Source organism: Cavia porcellus, unplaced genomic scaffold, assembly GCF_034190915.1.
Source record: "Cavia porcellus strain 051 isolate PalLab524CR breed Dunkin Hartley unplaced genomic scaffold, mCavPor4.1 scaffold_5, whole genome shotgun sequence".
Classification (NCBI taxonomy): Eukaryota; Metazoa; Chordata; class Mammalia; order Rodentia; family Caviidae; genus Cavia; species Cavia porcellus.
This window is the reverse complement of record NW_026947488.1, coordinates 59,515,019-59,533,955: the sequence shown is the minus strand read 5'-3', so window position 1 is coordinate 59,533,955 and position 18,937 is coordinate 59,515,019. Positions and strand designations below refer to the sequence as shown.

Sequence of the window (18,937 nt, the reverse complement as noted above, 5' to 3'; positions counted from 1 at the left end):
TCATCCAATTGCTTTTCAAAAGTCCCCCCTTTGAGCTCGTGGGGCTTTTGGGGGACATACAGATTTAACCACAACAGACATATTCTGAGATCCTGATCGAAAATATTCTATTCTCACATTGTTGCAGAAAAATTCCCAAGCCAAGCCTAGCCAAACCAAACCAAATATGAAAGGAAGACTTTCTTCATTGAGGAGACAAGGCAACATTTAATCTTTATACCAGTGGACTCTTGGATCTTCTAGACAGTGGACTGTTGTGGGATAATTCCTCAAAGGCAATGGCTCTGAATTTAGAAAACATTTAGTTAATATAGAATTTCGAAGTGGGAGGTACAAAGCAAGTGACAAAACATTACATAATTGGTTACATATATTGAGGCATATATTGACAGACAGGCTAGTCTTGAAAAAAAGGAATTATTTATCATAATATAGCAACACTCCAGGAACAAGAGGAGGGGGTCCTTACAGAGCGAGCATAGTTAAAGGCATTATCATAATGTAGAAACATTTGGGGAGGGGCCTGCCTTAAGATATAGACAATTACCTGGCTCAGTGCTCATCAGAGGTGTGCAGCTGGGCTGTACACACCATTAAGGTCAACTGAATTAAGCAGAAACAGCAGAACAGAGACTTGGTCAGAGACTTCCAACTGATCATGAAATATCTGTAAGTCTGCTATCTTATAAATGTGTTCTTACATTATAATTGTGCCCGAACAACTTGTGGTAAATAGTTAGGCTGGGGATTGAATTCCAAATTGATTTTCTTTTAAGGTTTTGAAAGCATTCCTTCATTGTCTTAAAGTTCTTAGTATTTTATTGAAAAACAACTTACGGGGAGAGATCCCTGGGGTGGGGGGGGGGAGAAAAAAAAACTTACGTTTTCAAATTCCTATCCTGGTGTTTTGAAGTTTTATGATATATGTTGATGAGACCTTACATTTATCCATTTTACTAAGCATTTGATAAGACATTTCATTCTATAAAATCATATCCTTCAGTCTCGGATAATTGCCTTGAATAATTTTGTTGATAAATTTTTCCCTTACTTTATTTTCTTTTCTAGAGCTCCTATTACTGTACTTGAATTATTTATTTCTTTGACTCTTTCCATATTATTCTCTTATGTTTTTTCTTGTATTTTCTTTATATTACTTTTGTTTTACTTTCTAGGAGATTAACTTTACATTGCAACTTCAATACTGATGCTTGGTCTTTATTTGTCACTCTTTACTTGCAAAGAGTGCTCTTTCCTTTTTGTCCTTCAGTAACATGTCCTTGTTTCATGGGTTCTGTATTAGCTTTAGTTGCTCTAGGAATATTACTAATAATATTGTATTTCTTCTATTCTCTGCCTTGCCTTTATATACATTATTTTCATTTTTCTACTTACTTTGGCTTTTGCCTTTCCTGTTAAAGAATTGCCTCAAATGTTCAGTAATCTTTGGCTTTCTTTATGTGTTTAGGATCATAGAGCTAAAAGTTGGTGGTTGGCTGGTGATTTTCACCTAGAATAATATGGGTAAAGGGAATACCAAATGGCAGTATTTTTAGGTATCTTCTCTCCTAGATGGATCAGATTCCCTGGGGAAAAAAATCTTCCAGTCTCCTGTGTGACTGCAAGCAGGCAAAAAGAGGGCTGCAGGAGTGGGGGGTCTTTTTTATTCATTGTATAGACTTTCACCCCATCTTCCTATTTTTAGTATGGATGTCAGCTCTCGTTGATGATTGCGGTCCCAAAGCTCAGTTCAAAGCTCTCTGTTTCATCCTTTCCACAACATAAGCATCTTGTTTTGTAATTGGGTCAGGGTGAATAACTGGCAACCTATATTTTGCAACAAGACCACCTATCCTGGCCTCCCTCTTCCGCAAACTCGACCCAGCTCTGCAATGGATTCTGAAGTCACAGAGGTGTCCCTATCCCCACTCACATCACCCTGGAGCTTTCCGTCCCAGCTTTTCTAGCCTTTTTTAGAATATCGGGCCATCAGTTATTTCCTCTCGTTCTTTGACCTCTCCGTTTTGGCAATGTTTTGTTTTGTTTTGTTTTGTTTTGTTTTGTTTTGTTTTTGTCTTTTTCATTTTTGTCGGTACCGGGGATTGAACTCACAACTGCCTGCTTGCAAAGCAGGCGCTTATGCCGCTGAGCTAAATCCCCAGCCCCTGCTTTGGCAAATTCTTTTCAGCTTAGAAACAGTTTAGAGTTTTCCATTTTAAAAGAATCCTTCTAATCCCTACTTGTGGAAAACCACCTGGAGGATTCTCCTTGAAAGAAAAGCAACTGTCTCCATTTTGGCTAAACCTGTTCCTGTGTATTGACATGTGCAGAGCTGGCTAACTTTTGTCTTTATACCGTCAATTGACTTTCCACAATGCAAATGGGTCTAGCTGAGGTTGCTGATGTGTAGTCATTAAAACAATGCCACAGGTCACTGAATCCCTGCTTGTAGCTCCCAAGTAATGTGTGAGAGTTAGGCTGAGGGACTCCATGGTGTTGGCTGAGAATGGCCTCAGAAAAGGATGTGACTTCTAAGGGTTTGAAAATTATACATCGAAGTGAAGCACTGACCCCAAAACACTATGCCCCCAGCTGCGACATGCAGATTACTTTTTCTGCATGTCTTTCTCTCTGCATGACGCAGAGGTGATTTCAGGCCTCCTACCTAGTCCAGCTCTCAGCACTCAAGTACTTCCCTCCACTCTCCCACTCACTTATCTTTACCCAATCATGCATCCCCGAGTCACTCCCCTCTTCATGAATTAATAAAATCTTGGTTAGGCCATTGTCTGCTGGACTCAGGGCCACCTTGGGTCCCCACCATCTTGGATGTATGTTTGTGACTTTATTTGCACCACGAGTTGCACTGGAAGTGACAGATTCAAAGTAACTCACTAGAATTCCAGCCGCTTTCCCCTGGGATTACAAACATAAGCTTTACTGACCCATATGAGGTCCAGGAAAGGCTTTCTATACCTACTGCGATACTGGTCTACCTCTTCTTATTTTTACACCAGGCTTCTTGAAAATATCTTTTATACTCACTGACTCCACTTTTTGCCTCTCCTGCTCCAACCTTTGCAGTCAACCCGCCATAGAATCTTCCTCACCAATGCCCCTTCGGTCAACAGATGAGCATAAACATGCTTTGCTTAATCCCTTGCAGCATTGGCTGTAAGTGGCTGCCAACTCCCTGACAGGCAGCTTTCACTAGACCTCATTACTAAGCTCTGGCTTTGCCTAAGCCTCCTGTGACTCCTTTTCTGTAGTTTCTCTTCCTTTCTTGTCCTTGGATATAGATCTGTGCTTAGTTACTTTCTCATTGCTGGGACAAAATACCAGACAGCCACATGGTAAAGAAGGTTAGCTTTGGCTCCAAGTTTGTAGAGTTTTCAGTCAATAGTCAGCTGGTTCCAAGACTGGGTGGCTTGGCAGAGGAGAAACAGTACATGGCAGAGAAGGGAGAAAACAGTGAACCATCAAAAAGGAGGAAGAAGCATCCTTCCGGGCCACACCCACAGGGACCCACCTCTTCCTATCGGGTTCACCTCCCAACTTCACAGCAGGCTACAGACCCATCAGTGGACAAATCCAGTATCACATACCTGTGATCCAGTCATCTCCCAAAAGCCTTACTAAGGAGAGCATGAGGCTTTGTTACAAGCCATAACTTTGTGTCTGTTATTCCATCTCAGCACTCTTTTCCTTTTGTTGTACATAACCTTTCCTGATGGATCTCATACCAACTCCCAGACCTCTTTTGCTACTTCTTTATGACTATTTCCAACCCATTTGCCTCTGTTGAGCTCACATGGGCATTTCCATTTGCTAACAGGGCACTTCTACCAAAACATTCCACCAGAGCCTCAAACCCATGTGTCTCAAACTAGAATCCCTAGTTTAGTATCTAAATCTGTACAGTTTGTTTTTTGCCATCTGTGAAAACTAGGGAAAGTTACTGCATTTCTATCTGGAAAATTGGAGGATAACACCTCCCTCATAAGATCGAATGGTCTCATTTAAACCTCATGATACATGCTGCTATAGTTTAAATGTGTCCCCCAAAGTTCATGCATTGAGAGCTTGATCCCCAATATTGGTAGTATCAGGAAATGAAGACAGATGGGAGATGTTTGGGTCATGGACACACTGCCCTATGAATAGATTAATGTCATTATATACTATAGGAGCGTGTTATTTATACAATGAGTTTGGACACTTCTTGTCTCTCATCCTCTATTTTCCCTTTCATAAAAGGAGGTGGGGCAGAAGGAAGAACTCATTACATGCCAGCACCATGCTCATGGGCTGCCCCGCCTCTAAATTTCTACTTGTTATAAATTCATTTCTATTCGTTACAAATTACCCAGTCTGCAGTACAGAGCGTAGCATGCACCAAAACAACATATCAAACACTCTCTGGGGATCTGAGGTACTGTCCATACTCAACAAAAGGCTCCAATTATTATTATTAGGTAAGAAGAAAAAGAGGAGAAGGGAGGATAACATTAATATTGTTTTATTCTCCATCTACCAGAATGGCACCATCAGCACCAATTCTCAGTTCAAGCAGTTAGGGTTCACTGCTGGCCCCTGCTTTTCACTGGTTGCTCCCCATCTCAAACATTATTCAATCTATCATCAAGCCTACTGTGTGAATAGTTCTCACACCAAGTCTCCTTTCATCCTGGCTGCTTCCCTGTTCAGTCCCAATCTTTGCTCATCTTTTCTATTTGGAAAGCCATACTGTCTGGTTTCCAAAACCCTGGTTTTAAGATTTCCTCTTGATTGCATCTTTAATCTTCACCAAAAACAATCCATCCAACATGCTTTTCTTAGGTGTCTTTTAGTAGTAATTATAATCATAGCTGAGAGGAGGGTGAACTAATATTTATAATCATAACAGACTACAGCTGCGTCTTCCCTGAGGCAGACATTCCTCCTGAGAGCAAGGCTCTTTGTTTGGCAAAATACCTGGGTGAACACAAAAGGGGAATGGTTGAGAATAGAAAGCAAAGAAATTGTTGTGTGTCTCAGCAGGGGAAATAAGTAGAGACTTAGGGGTCAGAAGGCATCTAGAAAGAGAAGGAACCTGAGAAAAACCTCCTGGAAGAAATACCACCTCCCCCTCTCAGTGACAGGCAGGAGGCAATGAGGTGGCACTGGGAGTGGGGCTCTTACAGAAAGAGCACAGATGTCTAGTATGGTCTTTCAAAATCTAGACCATTTCATCCTGCTTTATAGTTCCTCCATTTGCCCTCAATCCTATGTGTTTAACAGAGTTTATTATAAAACACTGATCCTGCAAGTACAGGAAGAGGATCATGTTCTGTCTAGAGGTGTCCCGTCTTGAGGTGTTAGAAGCAGAGAACTGAGAGGTGAGAGGGCACCCCATAATTGGGAATTCCAGGTATAACAGGCTGAAACTGAAGCCTGCTTACTGTGGGAACACAAGTATGGAGAGGGGTGAGCCTGATGTAAGCAAAGGTAGAGTTTCAAGCTAATTATATTTAAATTCCATAGTGTTGGCAGCTCTCTTCTGCATGGATCATCACCATGGCAGTATGTGGCCAGGCCATAGGTTAGTTGCTTTGCATTCACATTTCTTAAGTCATTTACCATGAGGCCTCAGGCAGGGCTGACGTCATTAACTTCATTCACAACTTAGAATATACAGGGACTGGAGTGGGTCAGGGAGTTGGGGTTTAAATCTTGATTTCGCTCATGGTGAAAAATGAATGACTGAATTATAATATTGTTTAACAGAACTTCTCATAATCTTCCATATATCATTGCATATTTGATTGTCTAAAACAGGAATTGGTGGACCATATTTTCCAAACTCAGGGGACAGAGTTTGATGGAACTTTGAAAATCCTGGGTTTCGGGCTGGGGATTTATCTTAGTGGCATAAACACTTAACTGGCAAACTCAAGGTCATGAGTTCGATCCCTGGTACAAAAAAAAGTTCTGAGTTTCATGCAGAGAAGTATGTATTACAGGTAAATGCAATAGTTAGAAGTTTCCAATAATTAAACTGAACACTACGGAGATTATATTTTCTGCAGAAAGGATGGGGTAATCTCTGGAGTCTTCATATACTTCCTAATAGTAATGGGTAGAAACAGACACTGAAGAACGCTGGGTAAAGGAAGCAATTGCAGAAAGCAGCTTGGGAGGAAAGCATAGAATCTAGCAGAAGTCTGAGAATGAGGCCCAATCTAAAAGAATAAATGGAGAGGTATATATATGAGTTAGGACAAAAGTGACTTCATCTCAGCTGGAATGTACATGGTTAATCTTAAAATATTATCAGAGAGTCAAGTACAACCACGAGTCTGGTTGTAAAGCTCCACACAAACCACTCCACTGGCTCTCTGTTGATAGTTTGTTGTGAAACTATGCAGGCAAAACTGACAGGCTTACTTTGGGACAACTGTGGCTGTTAGATGACTCCAGATGACCACAGTCATGTTAAACTGAGTCCATACAACACAGGAAGGCAGCAAAGGAAAATTTGCTTCCATGAAAGTTCTGGGTTTGGTAGAGCATCCTTTTGTTTAGGCTTGGGAAAACCATGGAGCTTATGACTTGAGTTAAAGTCTTCACTGTAACGCAGGTGCCTGGGAAATGCTGTGCAGCTGAGCACAGGAGTCAGCATACTATGAACTTGTTTGATGTCAGCAACAATGGATGACAGAACTAGGAGCAGTTACAGGAGGGCGGTCATGTGCACACTTGGCTACATTATGGTATCCAGTTGTTTGATAAGTGGTACGAAAGGGTTTTTAGGTACAATCACACATTTAAGTGGGTAGACTTATAGTAAGGCAGATTACCTTCCATAATGTGGGTGGGCCATTCAGTCAGTTGCAGGCCTTAACACAAAGACCAAGGTTTAGATACAACATGGAAGCCCTAAGTTTCAGCCTCAAGCCTGAAACCTTAACTCTTCTCTTTATTTCTAACCTGTTGGTCAGCCTTACAGATCAGCCTTGCCAGCTCCCACAAATGTAATCCATGAGCTAATTGTTTAAAATTCTCCCCTTTCCCCTCCCCTCCCCTCCCCTCCCCTCTTCCCCTCCTCCTCTCCCCTCCCCTTCTCCCCTCCCCTCCCTCTGTCTGGTCTCCTCTCCTCTCCTTTTCTCCTTTTCCCTACCCCCTTCTCCCTCCCCTCCCTTCTCCTCTCCTCTCTGCTCTTCTCCCTTCCCTCCTCACCCTCCTTTCTTCTTCCTCTCCACCTTCTTTTCCTCTTTCTCCTTTTCCCTCCTCCCCCTTCTTGTTCTTGATATTGTTGTTGTTGTTCTTCTTTCTCTGCTCCTTTTCTCTCCCCCACCATGCATCTTTCCGCTCAGATTTGTCCTATTCTGAGCATGATAGCATCCAACAGAGATTAAGAATGAAAGAGATGGGGCTGGGGGTTTAGCTCAGCGGCATAAGCACCTGCCTTGCAAGTCGTGAGTTTGATCCCCGGTACCGATAAAAATGAAAAAGGAAAAAAAAAAAACCAAGAATGAAAGAGATGAGACTGTATCCAGGAAGCAAGCTAGGTATATGTATCCCCTGTCCCCTCTCCCTTGCCACCTTCCAATTTCATGAAGTCAGGGACAGCACCTGAAAGAGGAAGAATGAGAAAGGAGAGGAAGAAGACCTGTAATAGCAGAAAAAAGGAAAAAGTAATGAGTGCTACATCATTTTTGGTTTTTAGAACTATAAAACAAATTATTGAGGAAGAAAAAATATGTTTTCTGATTCTAAAAAGTACCAAAGCATATACACTTTCCCTGTCATCACTGTTCCTGTTCTGGCACAGAACAATATCTGCCAGTGGTGGTGGTGGTGATGGTGGACACACCCCTTGGAAGACAGGCATTTAAGGGGCATTTTGGTCCCCTTTCTGTGCAAACAGTAATATGCTTCACTTACTACTCTGTACTGAGTCTTATTCACTTGTATAAAATAGAAATCACCCCATAACTATAAATGTGGTGGGTTAACTAATGGTCAACCTTTAACACCCAGCTGAACTGAATCAATGTGGTCCTGGATGTGGAAGGCCCACCTGAGGACTGTTGCCAACAATATAAAAAGAACCAGAGGGGAAAATGATATGCTGTTGATTCTCTTGGAGAAGCTTGTCACACTGGTTTTCCTGATATGCACTTGGCTGTTCTCACTGTCCTTGAAGCTCAGGTCCTCACTGTCACTGAGAATAGCTGTAGTTCTCTTTAGGGGAGCTCTGGTCCTTATGTTAAGCATTGCTTCTTGGCTCAGATGAAGATCCTTTAGCATGCTAGCACAGATCCTTCATCCCGCTGGTGCAGACTTTCTAGTTTCTACCACTTACCTTTGAGCCTTTGGATGACAGATCCTTGATACAGACTTACTAGAAAAATTGTTTTGGGCTGTAGGCCTCCAGCTGGGCTTGTAGAGGACATTCCAATGGGATCCAGGCCCTCAGCTGGATTCTGTGAGTCTCTAGTTTGTAGATAGATCTCCTGCACTCTTTTGCATTTGACTCTTTAGGTGAATACTATAAAATAATGCTAAACTGAGTCCTATATTAAATCTTTTCCCTTGTAAGCCCTGGCTACAACAATTAACAAAGAGCTTTCTCTTTATAGCCACATAACCACTTGACATACCATAGGTTTTTTTTTTGTTGTTTTTTGTATCAGGAATCGAATCTAGGATCTTGCATTTTCCACGCAGGCACTTGTGCCACTGAGGTATATCCCCAGTCAACCATAGCTTTTTAAATCTTTGCACTATTGATGAGAATATATTTTCCATTCATTTTTTTCTGACCACATTATAAAATAATAAATATTTTTGTACACATAGCATTTCTCAGGTGTAAAATGTGTCCTTAAAGTACTTAAAGTAGAACAGCTGAGTCATAGGATACATGCATTTATAAATTTGATAATTATCAAAATATCTGTGTTTAGAGATTCTAGTGATTTTTGTTTCATTCTAAATAGCTATGCATGAAAGCACCTGTTTTCCCACGCTGAGAAAGTCACCATCATATATTTTTTTTTTTGTCTTTTTCCTTTTTATCGGTACCAGAGATTGAACTCACGACTGCCTGCTTGCAAGGCAGGTGCTTATGCCGCTGAGCTAAATCTCCAGCCCCAAAAGTCACCATCATATTAAACTGTTAGAGACTGGCCAATGTCATAGGCTAAAATATCATATCTCCATGTATTTTTCACTGTGATTCAGTTTATTTTAACACATGAAACAAAAACATAGTAACTCATAATAACTTTCTTTGGGAAAAATATGAATTGGTTACATGTGGAATTGGATTCATTGACTTCAATGTATTTTAGCAAAAAAATTAGGCACACTATTCATGCAGTTTTAATTTGCATTTCTCTTATTGAGACTAAGCTTAAACATTTAATTTCCAGACTATTTGTTTTTCTGCGACTTGTCCATTTCTTCACCCATTTTTGTTACTGTTGAGTTGTAGGTATTTGCACACGTGTGCATGTATTTATATTATTTTGCAAAAGTTCTTCATATGGCAGTTTTATGTGGTGAGAATTGCAAAACATTTTCCTTGGTTTGCCTTTTGCTTTTTGATTTAATTTACAGTTGTTTTGTCATGCAGAAATATTTTATTCCTTATGAATGGATCCGAAAAAATGAGACACTCCCTAAAAAGCAGAAAGCATATGAAATTAAATTAACAGTGAAATAAAATCAGAGAAAACCACAGACTAAAATACCCTCCAGGAAACTCTTGCTTTAGGAATGGCAGTGATTTGGAATAGCTCCTAGTCCAGGGTCAATGGACCAAGGAAAAGGAGGGTATCTAAGGCAAATATAGGCATATTTAACTTGGAGCAACTTGCTAACAAAATCCCCATCTTGTTTCTCTTGTGCCCAGCAGGATTTGTGGTGGTAGTGTCCCCCTGGAGGAGTGGCTGGGTCCTGGGGTAGATAGACAGAGTGGTGTTCTGACAGCAAGTAACCCCAGAAGAAATAGGAAACTAAACTGCCTGATACCAATTTCCAGCTCTATCGTCTTCTGGAAGTATGGATAACACTGGTAAATATGGATGTGTTAGTGAAGTTCTGAATTTTTGCCAAACTGATAAGAAATGATTTTTTAAAGTGTAGTTTTACTGTACCTTCCAATTTAGCAAAGAGTTACAGCTATCTCTGAGGCTTTCAGGCTTCCAGGCCAAGACGTCAAATGGAATGTTTCTCATGTCTTAAATAACAATATTAGTTATTTTGATGACAGATTTATCTTTTTGTAGAATTTCTTTTTCACATTGGGATGATGGAAAATTTGCAATTGAGCCAAATAACTTCAATGTTTGTGGTTTTTTAAAAAAAAATTGCTCATGAGAGATAAAGATCACCTATGATGTCGTGGTTTTTTTTTTTATAGGATCATGAACCTATTTTTAATTTCAGTTACTGTTGCTGATGCAATTGGTCAACTGTTTAAAGTGCTGTGAAAAAAACATAATTCTTTTTATAGAGATCTTTTATTGTATCATTAAATTATTATATCACAAATTAAGGTTTTTATAATCCAGAATCTTGTTTTTGTAGCTGGTTAGTGCTTGCATGTTATTCATTGGGTTGAATTGTTCCCTTTTCAGAAACATAGATACCATCCAAAAATTTTCTGATATCTTTGTTTTTAATTGTTATGGCTTACTGAGTCAAAGTAGCCGACTTTAAAGTAAGTTCAATATCATTCTTTTCAAGGATTAATTCTTTTTTCTGGGCTTGAAATACCGAACAAGCAATACCTGCCCTTACCCAAACCAGACGGATGTCATTTTTCATCCAAGAAACTCTGGTTTTTGACAAGAGACCCACTGTCCAGAATAAGAATGTTGCTGGGGAAGTGAATACCCATAGACCTTATTGGGTACCAACGTGACACGTTTGTTCTGTACATGATGACAGATTGTGACAATGGTAGCCAGTTCTTTTCTGGTTCCCCACCATTTGTCAACCCCGAATCTCTTCTTTTCTTTCCAGGGAGATCAAGTTCTCCGATAATGTGCTTGAAGTTCCTCTACAGGGTTCACATATGGCTATAACTGTGCATCCTTCCAGAGTGATGCTGACATTTTCTGGATGGTGACAGTCTGATTGCTGAGGAGGTCTTCATTCTCATAGGAGATGTGGTAAAGAGCTCTTCGTTTACCATAAAATAATGAACAATCTGGAACTAATATCTAGATCAGCACTGCCCAATAAAATATAATGGAAGTAATATATGTAACTTTTAGTTAAGTAATAAATGGTTGAAACAAACAGGCAATACATTTTAATAGCATGTGGTAATATTATCATTTGACAAGTGTGATCAATATGAAAATATTGATAATATTTCACATACTTCTAAGTCCGACATGTATTTTGCACAGATAGCACCTCTCAGTTCTTCCTGGCCATGGTCTAAGCACAAGACAACTGCCTGTGGTCAACTCCCATGTCTAGACAGTCTTGACATGGGAGGTGTGTGAGGAAGCAGGGGAATGGAGGCAGGTGAATGTTCATGTTTCCTTAAAGTCTGATACAGTCACTGAGGGTGGAATGTTTGACAAACACAATAATGTTTAGAAAAAAAAAAAAAGGGTCAGGGATATAGCTCAGCAACACAGTGCCTGCCTGGCAAGTAAGTACAAGGTCCTAAGTTTGATTCCTAGTACCAAAAGTAAGTAAGTAAGTAAGTAAGTAAGTAAGTAAATAAATAAATAAATAATGTTTTGGACAAATGGCTCCTCATGTGGAAAAAAAATTGTATACATACATAATCATAAATTCCAGGTACTTTAAGGTTTTTTTTTTTTAAAGATAAAAGTACAAAGCATTAGAAAAATACAGAAATTATTATGAGGTCCTTTTTAAAAATTTTTTTATTTTGAAGGTAGTAAAGTACAACAGAACAAAGCGGAATAAAGCCAATTGAGACAATGCAGTGAAATTGGTACAGAACTTCACAGCAAGATACCAGGATAACAGTAATGGGTACCATAGTATATTTTATTATCTTCACAATTGTTGTCCTTTCAGTCAGGTATAGCAAAATCAAAGCAAAATCAAACCAAATACAGAACATCATAAAACCTATCAAAAGAGAGTAATGAATAGAGCAATATAATTAATCAAAACAAAGCAAAACATTGATAACAATATTTGCCTTCAAAGAGATGGTAGAATGAAATCCCTCATATTTACTATACTGCATATGGTCATCCTCCCAAGAGATGCTCAAACCTCTGGCTCCCATTTGCTAACAGAGAGGTGGGGGGAAGGGATGTCTGATTCTCAGCCTGTGTGCCTGTAGGCTCACAGCTGCTTACCAGGGAGGAGAGCCGGTTGCTTTGTTGCCCAGCGCCCTAAGTTCCAACATAGCATGGATTTTGGGAAACGCTGGCTGGCTGGTTCTCTCCTGTGAGGTCCTTTTTCAAGAAGATACAAAATGCAGACACAATAAAAGGAAAAAAGTTGTCAGAATTACTTAAGACAGAAATTCACAATGTGAGTTAAGAAAGATAGTAAGCAAAGTTAAACAACCAGAGATACAGTAACAGAGAATACCTGAAAATCAATAAAAAAGACAAACCAACAAAATAATAGGCAAAAGATATGGACACATACTTTAAAACAAATTTAATGGCAATAAATATATAAGATACTTAAGCTCACTATCAATGAGGGCAATGCAGATTAAATAACAATGAGCTACTTTCTTTTCCAAGATTATCAAAAACAAAATGAAAAGCAATGACATATTGCCTTATCTCTTTCTTTATGCCACAGGTGCAAATGTATTGTGTAAAATATTTCATGGTAACTCAGAACTATCAAAATTAAAATATAACTTTCTTTGACACAGAGATTTCTTTACATAGAATCTACCCTTTTAAATATTTGCTTATGTGCACAAAGATGCATGTGCAAAGATGTGCGCTATTACCAGAACCAGTAAAGTCAGTCTAGTCTAGCCAAAAGAATGCCCTAGAGGTACATCTAGAAGTCCTGATATATGAGAATCCTCAAGACCTCAACTTATTTTTAATAGTTAAGATAATATATTGTGTAGAAGAGCATAATTATGTGTATGACTCCATTCCTTGAAATGGAATAAACCACACACACACACACACACACACACACACACACACACAGAGGGTTGTGTATCTAAAAGTACGCCTGTAAGTAAACTGTAAGTAAAGAGAAAGGGCTACAAGAACATATGCCAAACTGGGTTGTGGGGAAGACAGATGATGGCATATGTGTTGAATGTCTGTGTTTTATTCCATGTACTCCTTTGCTGCTTGACTCTTGTACAATGCAAGTGGGTTAATTCAGTATCTGTAGAGAGAAAGTTCACAAGAGAGAACAGCATTTGCCAAATGTCCCTTGCAGTAGAAAGGTCCTTTTCAGATCTTAAGAGCCACCCTACCACTTTCCCCAGCCAAGTGGGCCCAGTTCAGTCCAGGTTGGCGAGCTGTCTCTCAGCTCTGAGAGCTGTGGGCAGGAATGGTGTCCATCCTGTTGGCACCAGCCAGCAGGTACCTGAGCCTGCCCCAGAGTGCATGCGTGGAATACCTGTTACTTCCATTGCCCCCACTGTCTTGTTCCCACACTGCTCCTGAGCAGCCTGTGAAGTGCTCCCACTCCCTTACCCTGTGGCAGCTCAAGCCCAAGGCTGGTCTATTTTAGAAAAGTAAAATAACAGTTCTGAAGATGGTAATGTCAACCACTATGATGAGCAAAACCAAGAGTGAGCATAGTGTGTGGAGTGTGGTCATAATTATCACCTTCATTTCTCCCAGGCCAAGAAAGCTCGGGAGGCTAAGCTCAGGCTCTGAGCATTTTCACTCTTAGGCTTCCTAGGAAATGTCAAAAGCTGCCACTCACATCTTGGAAGAGGAAAGACAGGACACTTGCTCTGCAGGGATGAACTGGGGATAGTGTGAAGATCAGGTGCTCTGCAGAAACAGGAGAGGAAGACTTAAAGCAGGTTTCTTCTCAGAGGGTTTAACTACAATGTTGGCAAGCTTGCAACCTGTCTTACTCAGAAGTTAGCATTTCAGTATCAATGTGAAAGAGACACGAGGTAAAGAACAACTCCAGGCTCAGGGAACAGCAGTGTAAAAGTCCTGAGGCAGGACTGTGTCTGGGACACTTGAACAATAGCAAGGAAGGCACGGTAGCTGGGGCTGAGAAAGAGAGAATTGAAAGAGACAAGGTCAGAGGGAAAGAAGAAAGGCAGACAGTAGGAACTGCCTTGACAGCTCAGAGGAGCCTCGCCTTTTACTCTAGATGATGTGAAGCATCATTTGTACTCTGAAAGCTGCCAAGTGACATGATCACATGATCAGGCTGATGTTTAACAGGATGGGTCTGGCTGCTGCATCAGCACAGACTAAAGAAGGAAGGGACAAAGCAGGCAGACCAGGGAGGAGGTACCCACAACAGACCAAAGGAAAAATAAGAGCTGAGCTTTTCTTAATTGAGTGGCCAACATTAGAAGCCCCTAGAGAGTTTATGAAGCACAGATTCTGCCCATTGCCAGTCCCAGTTTCTACTTCTGTTAATTTAGGGTAGGGCCTGAGAATTTGCATTTATAAGATTTCCTGGTGATCATGATACTGGGAACCACACTTTAAGAACCACTAACTTATCCTTCGTAGCATTTACTGTATGTTCTCAAGGAAGCACTCTTGTGTCTCAGTGCTAGTATTATGCCTCACATGAATGTGTACTGAGCACAAGCTCTGGGCCAGGTATGGTGTTAGTGAATGAGGTTTTTGAGGAGCCCTGGTTTGAACTGTTGGAAGTAAGTGGTGGTGAAATCTTCAGAGGACATGGTCATTAGAGGGGAGTTATTCACTTTAATAACAACAATAGTAACAGATATGACACTCTCCCAGTGTCTGCCCTGGTGTTTTATTTATAGCCTCTTCAATTAAATCCTGTAAAAGCCGTGCAAGTCTGGCAGTAACAACCCTATTTTATGAATCAAGAAACCAAGATGTAAGGAGTTTTAAGTGATTTTTCCCAAGATCACATAATTAATGGGTACCAGAATCCAGCCAAGCCTGAGAGCTCTGTGTTGTTTGTAATACAGAATGCCTAAAGAAATTACTGGCAAAAGGAGATCTAGAAGTAGCAAAGCACCTCTAGGGGACAGGAACTTCCTAACTTGTAGACTTTTTCAAGAATTTGGGGAACTTGCTATCCTTTTTTGTAAATGTCTCCTGACAACTCTGTTCACACAGCATGTTCCCAGCCCCAACTCCTTCCTGGTAGAGCCCTGCCCTCTTACTATGTGTCAGTGGTTGCCCACCAAAAATGTTTTTGCTGACTTTTGTGGTTTTTATCATTCTTGGATGGTACTCTTTTCTTTGGCCTTCGACTTGAGGAAGCCTCCTCCTGGAGGAAAAGGGGCACTGATGCTTGATATACCATGGCCGGCTAATCTCTAAACAGAATCCATCTTTATAGAAGGAGAAAACCAAGTTTCAAGCTTCTCTTATCAGCCCATCTCTTTCCTACTCTTCCCAGAGGATAAAAATAGCTGCTTTGCAGGGCCTCTCTGCTGGGGCAACAACTGCACGCTGAAGCTGGGTGGGCAGAACAGCTGATTCCCAGAGACCAACAGGAGACTTGGTCAGTGTGTGGACCTTACCACAGGCCTGCGGAGAAGGAACTCCGAGTGAGGGTTCGTCTGCCACGGTAGGATTTTCACAAAATTACGTTACTTTAAAGACCATGTTAGTGGTCCCTGCCTGTGATTCCAGCACTCTGGAAGGTTTATGCAGGAGTACCTCAAATCCAAGGCCAGCCTGGGGAACTTAGACCATGTCTCAAAATAAACAAATAGTAAAAAGGTCTGGGGATGTAGCTCAGTGCAAAGGCCTTGCGTTCAATCCCCAGTAATGCAGAACAAAACTCAACTTCACTGGCTGCTCAGAGGTGTCAGAGGTTTGTTATCTCCTGATTCTTAACCTCTCGATGGAGGAGGGAGTGAGCTTCCCTTGAAGTAACGATGAAATGTATATACTCCTGTGTGATGCTCGGGCACACACAGATGACACATGCACATTCTTGCACGTTAATACTGGGGAGCTACTGAAACCTGGCATGGACCATAGATTAACAATTCCAGCTGCAGGAGGAGTATGTGTAAGAGATAAAATCCCCTAATGTGTAAAGAAAAAGTTTGTTCAAGTTTGCTAAGTAAGCATATAAAGTATAAAACCCATGAGACTGGTTATGAAAATGTGGAAGGTTATCTCCAATGATGGGACAAAGGTGCTTACTTAGGTGTACTTCCTTACTAAACAAGAAAGCAGGCTGTTTCGCAAAAAGCGCGGCAGCTTGCAGGCGGTCGGTGGAGGTGTGAGGCATTCACCTTAGAGCCTGCAACAGGGAAAGACGCTCACAGAATCCGACCAGCAAACGCCAGACGCGAGGAGCACAAGTGGAGGGCCACTCTCGGCAAGGAGCCCGGAGACCCCGTGGCCACGACTGGCCACTTTAAAGCCCCGCGCCGCGGCCCCTCCCCCCCCGGCGCCCAGAGCGGGCGGCGTGTGCGTGCGCGCTCCCGAGGAGGCGACGCGCACGGGCGCGCCCCCGCGGACAGCCTCCTGCCGTGGACTATGCCGCCGACTAGGCGGCGGCGGCGGCGGCGCGCGCTGGCGGTCTGAAGAGGCGGCTGGCTGCCACGGGCGGGCGGCGCGATGAGCTGGGTGGCCGCCCCCGGCTCGGGGCTGTGAGGGGCTCGGAGCCGGGGGTGGGCGGCAGCGCGGCGGGAGGCGGGAGCTCCTTCTCAGAGGAAGCGGCGGCGGCGGCGGCGGCGGCCATGCGCGGGGCGGCGCGGCTCGGGCGGCTGGGCCAGGGCCGCCTTTCCCAAGCCCGCGGCCTGGGGTCCCCGCCGCCGCCGCCGCCGCTGATGCTGCTGCTCGCGCTGCTGCCCTTGCTGCCCGCACCCGGTGCCGCCGCCGCCGCCGCCCCCGCCCCGCGACCCCTGGCTCTGCAGCCCTCGGGCGCGGGGCCCAGCGTGAGCCTCTACCTGAGCGAGGACGAGGTGCGCCGGCTCATCGGTGAGTGCGCCGCTTCCGGGCCCTCCTGCCTCGCGCTCGTAGTCCCTTCGCGGCACCCGGCCTCCGCCTGCCGCGCTGGCCCGGAGGTGTGGTCCCTTGCCGCCCCCGCCCCCGCGCACCCTGCCCACTTGGTCCTAGCTGCCCCGCCGCTCCTGGGACCCCTCGGCCGCCGCGAGATGCCGAGACCCGCTCCCTTCCACTCTTCTGCTGTCCCTGAGTCTCCCCTACTTCCTGGGATCGAGGGCCTTTGCAGCTTTTCGTGTTTCCTCCACTCTCGCTGGGGCTGTCACTCCAGGCCTCTGGAGTTCGGATGCTTAAGAAGTTCGCATTTTAGACTAAACCGGCAAACCCTCGCTGTAGTTTTGTTACCCTTCTAGTTACACCCTTTACTTGCGCCCCCCCCCCTTTGACGGGGAAAGGTTATAATACTTGTGGCTTCCAAACCTTAGCACTGACAAGCATATTTTACAATAGTTGATCAGTAGCAGATCTTTTTGCTTCTGCGGTACCTTACTGATGTTTGTTTCTGGGCTGGATGTAGTTTGAACTGGTCTTGTATTTCCAGGCCACTCGTCATTCTCCTACTTTGAAAACGTTTCAGGGAAAGGAGAACATAACTTCGGGTCAGTTGGAGGTTCTTTTTACCTATTTAGCTTTGTTATTTGGAGTAGTAACTTGAAAATGATGCTGTTCTCCAGTTAGGACTTTGTGGATTCCAGAAATAACTCCTTGGAGGAAGGTGTGGCCCTCAAAGGGAGTTCTTTCTTTGCTAGTTGAAGATACCTAGACTTCAGTTTTCTTTTGTGTGTTGTGGCTATGCCTGTATTTCTTCTCAGGGTGTGATGTTTCTGAGTGTATGGAGAAAAAGTTACTCTTTTAAGCATCCATTCTCAGTCAGTTTTTAGTTTTTGGTTTTTTTAAGGTTAGGGGACTTTCTTGAGTTCTATCAAGATCAACTCAGTGTTGAAATTGCTTTTAACAGACTGTTTGACATCTTTGCATGTATGGATTCGTAGTCTGTAACCGATGAATTGTGTGTCTGTGTAATGGGCCATTCTTTTTTTTTGGTATCGGGATCGAACTCAGGACCTAGCGCTTACCAGGCAGGCGCTCATGCCGCTGAGCTAAATCCTTGGCGCTAATGGGCCATTCTTAATCCTTTTTTAGTTTAGCTGAACTAGTTGAGTTTAGTCTAGCTGAATTAAAACTGCAAATTGGGCTAGACCTGAAACATGAAGGCTGAGGAGAAATAGTGAATGTCTACAAATAAATTTCATAAATTAATGTAAAGTGCATGCTTTTGTGGAATTTTTTTGTTGTTGCTAAAAGAACATACATAATTCGTGGCTTTTTTTTTTTTTTTTTTTGCATGTGTTTCTTCTCTTTTCCCAACCATGGGTAGGGAGGGGACGGAGGACAACTAGAGGCTGCCATATATCTATCTAACTATATCTATGTATCTGCCCCTGCATGCTTTATAGGTGTTCCTTCTACTTCTTTTCTGTGATCCAGTAAGGTGTCATTTCCATTTCAGATAAGAAAAGTGAGGCTTTAAGTAAGTTGCTGACTGTCATATAGTTAATAATCTTTTTAAAAAATGAAACCTAGTGTTGACAGGGTGAAGACTGAAGTTTTATTGAAAGTAATGAACGCATTAGGTATATAAAAGTTGGATTATGGCATAATGGAAAAGAAATCATTGCTAATTAGTACTTGAAATGATGTATTTGTAAACCTGGAACTAATTTTTTATTTGAAGCCAAGGAAGCACCTAATTGATGAGTGTGTAGTTTTTGCCCAGAAATGAGTAGGGAGGGAACGTTGCTTGGCCAAAT

General features: G+C 42.3%; 1 protein-coding gene and 1 pseudogene across 2 annotated transcripts in view; one reads left to right on the top strand and one right to left on the bottom strand.

The window, feature by feature from the left end:
• Positions 1-10,469: 10,469 nt before the first annotated feature.
• On the bottom strand, positions 10,470-16,863 carry LOC101788984 (large ribosomal subunit protein uL6-like; annotated as a pseudogene).
• The window catches only part of Ryk (receptor like tyrosine kinase), a 92,858-nt gene continuing 90,594 nt past the window's right edge, over positions 16,674-18,937 (top strand). For both annotated transcript variants that reach the window (XM_063249027.1, XM_063249026.1), the window contains exon 1: positions 16,674-17,102. In XM_063249027.1, coding sequence (XP_063105097.1) covers positions 16,862-17,102 — 241 coding nt within the window. In that variant the 5' untranslated portion in view covers positions 16,674-16,861. The remainder of the gene's footprint in view (positions 17,103-18,937) is intronic.